Genomic DNA, 11,628 nt, shown 5'->3' on the forward strand with positions numbered 1-11,628 from the left:
GGGAAATGGACCAAGGAAACTACAGACCAATCAGTTTAACATTAATACCTGGGAAGATCCTAGAAAAGATAATCAAAAAACAGATCTGCGAACAACTAGAAGCAAACACAGTTATAATCAGTAGCCTGCACAGGTTTGTTAAAAACAGATCATGCCAAACCAATCTTATTTCATTCTTTGACAAAGTGACTAGACTAATAGACCAGTGAAATACTGTGGACGTACTATACTTAGACTTCAATAAGGCATTTGACAAAGTAAACCACAACCTACTTCTTGGTAAGCTAGAAAAAGGTGGAATAGACAACATCACCATCAGATGGATTTGTAACTGGCTGACAAACCATACTCAAGTAGTCCTCAATGATACTACATCCACATGGAGAGAAGTAAGCAATGGGGTACCACAAGGCTCCGTCTTAGGCCCAGTACTGTTCAATATCTTGATAAATGACTTAGATGAGGGAATAGAAGGGGAATTCACCAAATTTGCAGATGACACTAAACTGGCAGGAATAGCCAACACAAGCTCAGGATCCAAAAAGATCTTGACAAACCTGAAGACAAGCTCAGGATCCAAAAAGATCTTGACAAACTTGAAAAATGGGCCCTGTCCAACAAAATGAGTTTCAATGTGGAGAAAAGCAAAGTTTTACATTTAGGCAGGAAAAATCAAAGGTACAAGTACAATTGGGCAAGACCTGGCTTAAAAACAGTAACTGTGAGAGGGACCTTGGAGTACTAGTGAACGATCATTTAACCGTGAGTTAGCAGTGTGCAGCCTCCGCCAAGAAAGCTAATACAATCCTGGGTTGCATAAACAGAGGCATAGAATCAAGATCACGTGAGCCATTAGTACCACTTTCTAAAACTGTAGTAAGACCACACCTAAAATACTGCAGTCAGTTTTGGTCACCATATCACAAAAAAGATGTTGAGAGTTTGGAAAAAATTCAGAGGAGCAACTAAGATGATCAAAGGCCTGGAGACTAAAACATATGAAGAATGGCTGCAGGACTTGAGTTTGACTATTATAAAGAAAAGAAGAAATAGGGGAGACATGATAGTAGTATTCCAGTAATGAGGGGCTACCACAAAGAAGAGGGAGTCACGTTATTCACCAAAGCACCAGAGGGCAAGACAAGAAACAATGGTTAGAAATTGGTCAAAGAGAGAAGCAATGTGGAATTAAGGAGAAACTTCCTGACAGTGAGGACAATTAACCAGTGGAATAGCTTGCCCCCAGAAACTGTAGGCGCTCCATCAGTGGAGATTTTTAAAAAGAGGCTAGACAGTCACTTGTCTAAGATGGTATAGGCTGGACTAGAAGGCCTCCAAGGTCCTTTCCAGATTCTATTCTATTCTATTCTATTCTATTCTATTCTATTCTATTCTATTCTATTCTATTCTATTCTATTCTATTCTATTCTATTCTATTCTATTCTTTCTTTAGGTTATCCTCCCATCCAAAGGAGATAAGGTAAGAACCAATTAGAGTCTGATTGACATAAGTTGCCCACATTGATAAAAGATGGAAACCTCCTCACAGAAGTTCTTTATTAAGCTTCCAAACTTGCTTCCTCAGCCCTTTTCCTTGGAGTGCATCTTGGTTTTTATCTCTGTGGCAATACAGCAAAAGAAGGTTCAGCTTTTATTCTGAGTATCTTTGAAGTATCTTTGTTCTGATTTTTCACCCTGCATAAAAGGCAAAATCTATAATAAAACCCAATTTATTAGTTGTTCATGTCTATCACCCTAAATTAGAATTTAAAATTGGGAGTTGTTAAAGTATTTTTTATTCGTTGAACTATAAATGTTCCTGTTCACATTATTTGTTTAAATTATAGGTAGGATTGCTGGGAATTCAAATGCTTTGGACCCATGATTCAGAAGAAGCCTTAACTAATGCAAAAGACGATCGAAAAATTATGTCAGTGACCAATCAGAAATTTTTGGATATTCTAAATACGCTTATTAGCCAGACTACTCATGATCTTTCCAAGTTTGACCGAGTAAAATTTGAAACCCTTATCACCATCCATGTACATCAGCGTGATATCTTTGATGACTTGGTAATATGGAAATATTGATGCCTGAGAAGTTAATGTGTATATAAAATTGTTCAAATTATGTTACGTCTGGTTTTGTTCTTGGATATAGCAATAGCAATAGCATTTAGGCGATATATAAGTCTAAGTGCTATTGGTATTGCTATAGTGATTTACAGAAGTCTCTGGGCAGTTTACAATGTCAGAATATTGCCCCCAACACTCTGGGTCCTCATTTTACTGACCTCAGAAGATGGAAAGCTGAGTCAACCTTCGGGTCGTCAGGATTGAACTCCAGACTGTGGGCAGAGTTTGCCTGCAATGCTGCACTTTAACCACTGCACCAATAGGGCTCCTATAATTGTGCAACTTGGCAGGGCATCAGGATGGGAGTCAACACTGGGGAATGAGTGGGAAAATTGTACCCTCCAGCGATGGCCATCACCATCAGCACCCCCCGACACACAATTCTAGCTCTGAATATTTAAAGACAAAATTAATGAATCTGTATATTTTAGCTGAAATTTTGCAGAAATGTCTAGTAGCAATTGGCAAGTAATTCAGTGATAGACTTCTGTAATTGATGTCTCATCTTCAGAAGAAAGACTGGAGAATGAGCTTAGCAAATGTTCCACAACATTTCTACTATAAAAAGTGAGAAAGGAAATAAATTAACAAAGCAAGTGAATCCAAACATTAAATGTGTTAATTTGAGATAATATTAATTGGAGAGGGTCGGCAGGGGCACTAACTATGCAAATATTTATCATTCCATCCCTGAAATTCATCCTGCAAATAATGTTTCTGTGCAGTTCTAGTATAACTCAAGCTCCTTTTCTGTTTTGAAGGTTAAAATGCATATAAAATCAGTGTCTGATTTTGAATGGTTAAAGCAGTGCAGATTCTATTTCAAGGAAGATCTTGATCAAACATTGGTGTCTATTACTGATGTTGATTTTGTTTATCAAAATGAATTTCTGGGATGCACAGATCGTCTCGTCATTACCCCTTTAACAGACAGGTGCGAATTATTTATTTATATTTAAGTCTGATGGAGTCCTAGTGTTGCAAACTGGAACGCAATCTTTTCTCCCTGCTACATACTTCTAATTAATTTTAAAAAGGAAGGAGCATTAAATGCTATACGTTTCCACTCTATTTGTTAAAAGGCTTGTATGATACCTAAACTCAAAATTTTTAAAGAATCATTTTTGATGTGTACAAATATATTTATAAAGATAAATAAATTTATCTTTACAGATGTTATATTACATTGGCTCAAGCTTTGGGAATGAACATGGGAGGAGCCCCAGCAGGGCCTGCAGGGACTGGTAAAACAGAAACAACCAAGGACATGGGGAAAGCACTGGGGAAATACGTAGTAGTATTTAATTGTTCAGATCAAATGGATTTCAGAGGATTGGGACGAATTTTCAAAGGTAAGATTTAGCTTAGTAGGTGGGTTAGGTGATAAAACCATCATCTTCCTAAGAAATTATAGGCCCTGCAAAGATAGAATGAAGGGATGGGAGATGTTTACCCTTAAGAAGAAAACAGAGAGGGCAGGGGAACAATAGCATTCTTCAAATACCTGATACAGCCTAACAGAGGGGATTTGAAACCTTGTGCCCGTTGTTCCAGTAATCAGGATACTAAATAAAGGAGTGCAGGGATAAGAAAGAGCAGTTTGATGGTAGAGCCAAGAACCTTCAGATGAGATGGATTTATTGAAGATGTTCTTACAGAGGCTAGACAGCCAGTAACCCTGACATAGAGTTGGACTCGATAGCCTAAAATGCTGTATAATGAAATTAATTGCTACCCTGCAGGAGTTAGTTGCTATTCTGAATATGTAAGATGAAGTCAAGTTTAGGATAGTGATCCATGCTTTCCTGAATATAACTAAGATTATCAAATGATATTTGCATTCCTACACAAATTCCAGGGTTTACTGACTATAAATCTGTTTAAGATTATAGAATATGTTTGGTTTGGAATTTTGCAAATGAATTCATGAATGGAAAGGGTCAGTCTCTTCTATCTCATTAATAATTGGGGTGGATATGATGAAAGGCAGAGATAATAACCCTGCTCATTCAAGCACAGGACAAGCTTGCAGAACAAGAAGGAACATCCAATCATAGACTTTGCTTTGTCTTCTGAGTTGACAGCCCACCAATACTACTGTAGCCAATGTTTTCCTATTGACTACAGACTAAGGCTGAACACATTTAAAAACAGAAAGAGAAATGACAGATCAACTATTTCCTCCTTCTCCTTGTCTTCCTTTTCTATCACCAAGCCCTTTTTTTTAAAGAAGGCCCTTGAAGAAAGTCCTTGAACTGTACCTCAGGTAAGATAGCCATCATATTTCTTTGATAGCCAGGAAAGCTCTTGCACAGCACATCGCAGGGGTCAATACAGCAAGAGGCAGATCATAAAGAAAGCCTCAAGAAGCAGATATTGTCTTACCAACTCTCCCTGATCACCAATATATCCTTTCTGAGATGTATTTGATAGCTTATAAAGCCCTTGAATATTAGCATACATGTGAGAATGGATTGTATAAAAAGAAGCAGGAATACAGACATTATTACAAAGATAAAACATGCCTGGATTTTTATAGATTCTGATATGTTTACATGTGTATGACATTTTGCTAGTTTCTTATATCTTTCTATATTTATATTGTACTCTATTCTGAGTATTATTCTTACATTTGAACTAACATGGTTACAGTGTACTTACATAAAGGCGGCCGCACTATATTTTTCCTAATAATTATTAATGGCTCAAAATTAGCATATCAAATCTTAGCAAATCTTAGTGAGAAATATGTAGTAACTTCTTCTGGTTTTCAGTTTTTAAAAATATATCTGAATGCAAATTAAATGCATTGCTTCCTGAATGGGTGCTACAAACTCAAGAAATGGAAATATGACATTTGCTTTGCATCATCATGATACAAATATTGTTATGATCTGCTTGTTGTATTTGCATTTCAACATTATCAGCGAGTATATAAATCACGGGATTTGCACTGTAACATCACTAGACATATTTTGTCACTTGCCCCCTTTACACCACCTACAATTCTAGATATTGTCTCATGTATTCTCACTTTCTTCTCCCCTACATATAAGAATTACAGTGTATTCACCACAAAAGATAGTGAAGCTACTATAATGGAGGGTCTTTCATCTCCTGATTCTGGCGCTGAAACTGCACAACCTCTCCCTATATCAAAGCCTTAAGCATAATAATCTCCATTGGCTAAACCTACATGTGCAGTTTCAATAGGTCTATGAGCATAAACGTCTTAGTTTATGTTTTATAAGTTGGTCTTGGGGGCAAAGAAAGCCTCCTTTAAAGGTGAAGAATAGTTAAAGCCTTGTCTAAAGAAAAGGAAAGAGGAAAGGAAAGGAAAGGAAAGGAAAGGAAAGGAAAGGAAAGGAAAGGAAAGGAAAGGAAAGGAAAGGAAGGAAAGGAAAAAGAAAAGAAAAGAAAAGAAAAAAGAAAAGAAAAAAGAAAAATACCTAATTGGTAGAGCACATGCTTTGAAAAGAGGAAGTCTCAGATTCAGTCCTTGACATTTCCAAGAAGAAAAGAGAAACCTAGAGAATATGTAATGTAATATCCATAATCATGGGTTGAATGGTTCTGGAGTTATTCTACGCAAGGAAGCTTCTGCATTTCTAAGTTTTGCTTAATGAGAAATTCTTTCCTGAGCGCAATGAAATTGAAGTTAAGTTGGATTTATTTTTGAATAAACACTGTTCACTTAACATTGGGTTGTTAATACCAGAATAAAGTAGAAATACAAAATCAAAAATATTTTCATAAAAGACCTAGAGAAATGTAATCATATGTGTTGCATAAGATAAAGCTGAATGCAACAGAAAATAAAAATCTTTTGGGAGATTATGATCCTACATTTTATAGTTGTAAGCAGAATCTTTTTTATAATTAGAATTCTAACAGTTTAGTATTATGATGACTGAAATAATAGTATCAAACATTTTTAAAAAATCATTTTAGCTGTAGACTTTATAGAAAAAGCATTTCAGATTAGATTAGAGACAAAGGCTTACTGATTAAATGACACAATACCAAGAACAGAAATTCCTGGTCTGCAACCTATATAACCACCTCGGAGTCAATCCCTTTGAAATCCATAATAATTTTGAATTAATATTATTGCAGAGTGTTTGCCTTCCCAGACCGACCAGACAGGAATCATGACCAGATGAACTAATCCTACTTTTATTGTAACGCTTACAATATTAACAGAATCTTACAAGTCTGATACTGCAAACCCTCAATGACTCTTTTATAGCCTAATAAGTTAGGGAGGTTTGTTTCTGAGTTTCTCTGCCTATTATGCAGTAAGCCTACATCATCTCTTAATTTATCATTCCTGAGGCAGCATCTCTTTCCCCATCCTATCTTCCAAGGTCATTCCCATATAACATTACACAAAGTTAGATATTCAAATCCAATGTGTACACTAGCTTGGTTGCAAACAAAATTCCTCATCAAGTATTACCTTTGAGTGTTAATACTCTCCAAGAGAGGCAGAGAGATAAATCATCCCTCATCTCTTCTAATTATTCTAGAGATGCAATCTAGCTCTACGCAAATTGTTTCTATGTGAGCTGTAATCCAATATTGTTAGGTTCCAGCTAGCATGGAAGTTATTGCATAGTGATGTGAGCTCTCTACCCTGGATAGTTGTACTGTAAATGCAGATACAGATTATTCACAAGTCAGCAGCATAACTGAAAGAGGGAAAGGTTTCTCACTGTAGCTCTGAATGGGGCTAATAGAGAATCTTATCATAGATTTTTCCCTTTACATCTTTTTCAGATGTTTTTCAGTGTTTGTGGTATGGTGCCTGTGTAGTATTATGCTTGATTTAGTAGTATTGCTTCGAAACACTATTGAATGGCATCCAGCGTTTACTCTACCAATGGGTGACACTACCCAATGATTTGCTTTTTTATGATATTATTATATCCAGGTTCAGACACTTCATATTTCTTTCTGGGTATAATTTTAGGAAAAGAGATGTTGCCCCAATATGGTAAGAACATGAAAACATTAATTACAGGAAAGTTGTAATCTGTTTAAAGGTAAATCATTTCCTGTTTCAGGTCTTGCACAGTCTGGCTCCTGGGGATGCTTTGATGAATTTAACAGAATTGAATTACCAGTCTTGTCAGTAGCAGCTCAACAAATTTACATCATTCTGACAGCAAGAAAAGAAAGGAAAAAGCAGTTCATATTTTCTGATGGAGATGTAGTGGACTTAAACCCTGAGTTTGGAATTTTTCTGACAATGGTAAATTTATTGCGATGAGAGTGTAGAGGTTCTTTTTAATTATTAATGAGAGAAAATCAATCATACATTTGTTATACAACTTACTTGAAAATAAATTACATGTTTTATTAATTATTTTGCCTATCCTAGCAATATATTTACAAGCTATTAAATTTATAGCAATTGCACATTTTATATCTCAAGTAAAACTGATTGTTTACATGCCATCAAGTCATTGTTATCTTCTCAGGGTCTATTACCGGTAAATCTTATTTTTATTCCCCCATCACTACTTGATTGTGTTGTGTTGGAATTTTTACAAATAACACTTGATAGATTGTTCATTTAGAATGAGATAGCCAAATTGCAGTCAAATTAATCTGGGATCAGAAAATCATTCCAAGCTGCAGCGTTGTAACCAAGTTAACAATTTGTGCTGATAAGTACTTCAGTGCACTTTAAGTTTAGGAGTGAGAAGGAGTGGCTGTTGACACATAGCTAGCAACCACGTCTATATGAAAATCAGATGTTACATCTGAACTAACAATTTTAAGGCTAGGCAAAATTATTATCAAAAAGACAGCAATGTTTACATTAAGTAGATATGCAAGTGAAGACTGCTCTCAGATATCTACTTATTGTCCATCAGTCATGATGTTTGCAAGTATTAAAAAGTTTTCTGTACCAAGAAAACTATTGGGAGCATCTCTCTGAATTCTTGAGATGTGGCAATAATCTTTTCAAACATATAGAATAACAGTTCCATAGTGGTGGGCATTTCTGTCTTCAGTCATGTAAAAAATAGAACGTGTGTGGAACTGCATGTTCAGACTGTTATTTTCCAAGAACATTTTTTGTGACTGTAATAAAGCTTGGGATCATGGGAATCCATGCACTCTGTTCCAGATATGACAAGAATAAATGGCTATTTCTTCCCTCACAATCAAGAAACAGATAGGAAATTCAGGCTTGCATCCGTATAAACTAATATGCATTGTACTCCTCAACTATGAATTCAGGTAGACCAGAATCTTTTGTGTGAAAGGCAAGGATATGCCCCCACACTGACTTTGAAATTAAAAGCACTATAATTAACATGGCTTATGGTTTGATATAATAAAAATCAATCCAATTGCTTTGAATTATTTCTGTTTTCTTTTATTCATAGAATCCTGGCTATGCTGGACGGCAGGAATTACCAGAAAACTTGAAAATTCAATTTAGAACTGTTGCAATGATGGTTCCAGATAGACAGGTACTGCTACTACTATGCCATATTGTCATGCAGTATCATTTTAAATTTATAGGGCATCACTTTTACATCCACCAAGTCTCTTATACTTTTTTATATCTTAGTCTGGGATATTTTCTTTTCCCCCCTACTTTTGATTAATTTCTTAAATCTGTATGATTTCATTTCAGATCATCATGAGAGTGAAACTTGCAAGCTGTGGCTTTATTGATAATGTCATTTTGGCTCAGAAATTCTTTGTTCTGTATAAACTTTGTGAAGAACAGCTTACTAAACAGGTAATATTTCATTCTCTCATTAGCCAAAGGCAAAAGGTGGTCATAGCTAACAGAGAGCAGCTCAATCAGAATATTTTAAGTAATAAAAATAAACATGTAAACCTAACTTGGAAACCTTATCAAGGGTTTTCCTAATTGATTTTGGCCTATTGCTATAGATTGAATGATTATATGAGGGTGGGCTAATCTCGTTATAAGTCTTTCTTTATCATGGTGATGATAACTGGCAATCCCCTAGACCCAGGTTATTTATCTATTTAATAATTGCATTTATATGGCTACCCATCTTACAAAAAACAGTGTACAACAATCAGTAGAACAAAATAGATAAAAAGATAGATAGATAGTAGATTAGATAGATTAGATAGATGATAGATAGATAGATAGATAGATAGATAGATAGATAGATAGATAGACAGACCTCAATTTACAGCGATTGGGCACAGAATTTGGTCATAATTTGGGGCACTCCTTAAGCAGGTCACCACATGACCTGATTCAATTTTATGACTGTTTTCATGATGGTCATAAGCTAAGTCACTGCAATTGTTAAGTGGAACACGTAGTTGTTAAATTAAGCATGTGGTTATTAAGCAAATCCAGCACAAGGGTGGGGTTTTTTTTAAGCTTTCTGGAGGAATACAGCAAAAAACATTGCTGGGAGACGTAGGGCCACACCGTACAGAGTATGAAAGGAGTGTGGCTGCACAGGAAAGGCGTGGTGAACAATTTGTTGGCATTTTGAGTACCGTGTAATCAAAAACTGCTCTTGAGATTTGTAAAGGGTCTGCGTCTCTGCATCTGGGCTTTGAAGCTGCTGGCCGTCTGCCAAAGACCTTGGAACATTGCTGGGTAATCATAAAATTGATATATGATTTAATCCTTGGGAAAGAGTTAACTGTTAAAGGACCAGCTTCCGTTTGTTTAGCCTGCGTTTGCTGCTGTTGGATTTTTGAGCCTCTTTAAGGCTACTTATTGGGAGGGGACAGAACAGTCCCTGACAAATGCTACCTGCAACATCTCTGTCAGATCTAATTATTATAGATCAATTTTTTTCATTTGCATTTGTAAACAATTTTTTAAAACAAACCCTACCCATTTTGTATAAAAAATATCTAGCTGCTGGTAACGCCCATTAACATATGTATCTAATACACAAGAATTGATCCAAAATATAGTAATGGTTCTGTTGATGTGAGCCCAAAATGTAACAATAAGAGGACAAAATCAAACCAAATGAGTTAGTATTTCAAATCTTGATCATCTGTAAGCACAAGATAATTTTTACTAAATTCTCTGAAACATCCAAAATGCATTAAGAAATTCCTTTGTTTATTAATCTTATTTTAAGATCATAAGAAGCTAATGCCATGTTTTTCAAACTTCCACTGGCTTACCAGGACAGTATATTTAAGCTTATATTTCAGAAGCTGTATATATAATAAATATCAATTTCACTGACCAACTTTCTATTAAAAAAAAATACTGATTTAGAAGCCAGAGGTGATTCTTCCAAAATTACAACCATTGTATAACTTCTGAAGTCACAAATGCAAGTAATTGTTCAAGCTTTACTATTTGAAATACATATTTGTAATACTGTTTAAAATTAATAGCAACTACATATATCTAATACTCATTTAACACAAATATTAGCTACACAAAGGAATAATACTTATTCAAAACACCATAATGTTTCCTACATGTTGCTTTTGAAGTGAGTTAGCAGTTTTTAATCGTGGAAAACACACCCTCCAGACACATCAACAGCACTGCTTGGACAGGCCAGGGTCATGATGTACTGTACAAATTGAATATCATCAGTATACTGATCCATACAGGACTCTAAACTTATAGGTGACCTCACCCAGCAGTTTCATATAGATGTTTATACTGTGTTGAGCTCTATAGCACCCCACAAGTGAGAAGCTGTGGATTTGAACCAACCACAGAGAAAAGAAAAAAATAGTAATATAATGCACTTTTCTTCCAAAAAATATTGTATGTGACTGTATCAAAAGTTGCCAAAAGACGAAAAAGCACAATGATGGATGCACTATTCCCTTCTCAGTTTTCCCAAAGGCCATCAACAAACATATCCAGTGGTGTCTCAGCACTATTATCTAAAAAGGAAGGCTGGAGACTGGATAAAAGTTGTCACAATCATTGGATCCAATAATGCAGGCACTTTTCCCCCATTGCCAGCAATGGGGAGGGTGCAGTTTCGTTGTGATGCATCTGGCCCCCAGGCCGGCAGTTTGACATGCCTGCAGTAATGGGTTTTTGAAGAGGGAAGAACTCTGCTTCCATTATGGCTAATACAACCGTACCTCCTTTTTAATCACTTGAGACAACCTTTTTATACATACTTGCATTGACGTACTTATCTGCGATAGAAAACAGTTTTTACTATTTTTAAATGTTCACAGTTCTGTGAATGCCACTACTAAAGAAAGAAAACGTGCACAACCTATTGATTCCTCTATTTTGTTTCTTAGGTTCATTATGATTTTGGGTTAAGAAATATCCTTTCAGTGCTGAGAACGCTTGGATCACAGAAGAGGGCAAGACCAGATGACAGTGAAATGAGTACTGTTATGAGAGGTCTAAGGGACATGAACCTCTCTAAACTGGTAAGATTGTATCCATTGCAGTGTTTGGTATTGGTCAAGTTGCAATATTTTTGTTATTTTTTTAGTTTTTGAAAACTCTGTTTTCAGATGAAAACAT

The 11,628-nt window shown here is 35.7% G+C and overlaps 1 protein-coding gene across 1 annotated transcript in view; it reads left to right on the forward strand.

Annotated features, from left to right (window-relative positions):
* Window positions 1-11,628, forward strand: part of DNAH8 (dynein axonemal heavy chain 8) — a 134,675-nt gene that overhangs the window by 59,431 nt on the left and 63,616 nt on the right. The window contains exons 38-44 of the mRNA XM_083349336.1: window positions 1,848-2,072; window positions 2,897-3,069; window positions 3,309-3,487; window positions 7,202-7,389; window positions 8,537-8,623; window positions 8,791-8,898; window positions 11,397-11,531. Coding sequence (XP_083205462.1) covers window positions 1,848-2,072; window positions 2,897-3,069; window positions 3,309-3,487; window positions 7,202-7,389; window positions 8,537-8,623; window positions 8,791-8,898; window positions 11,397-11,531 — 1,095 coding nt within the window. The remainder of the gene's footprint in view (window positions 1-1,847; window positions 2,073-2,896; window positions 3,070-3,308; window positions 3,488-7,201; window positions 7,390-8,536; window positions 8,624-8,790; window positions 8,899-11,396; window positions 11,532-11,628) is intronic.

Source organism: Vipera ursinii (assembly GCF_947247035.1).
Source record: "Vipera ursinii genome assembly, chromosome: 1".
NCBI lineage: Eukaryota > Metazoa > Chordata > Lepidosauria > Squamata > Viperidae > Vipera > Vipera ursinii.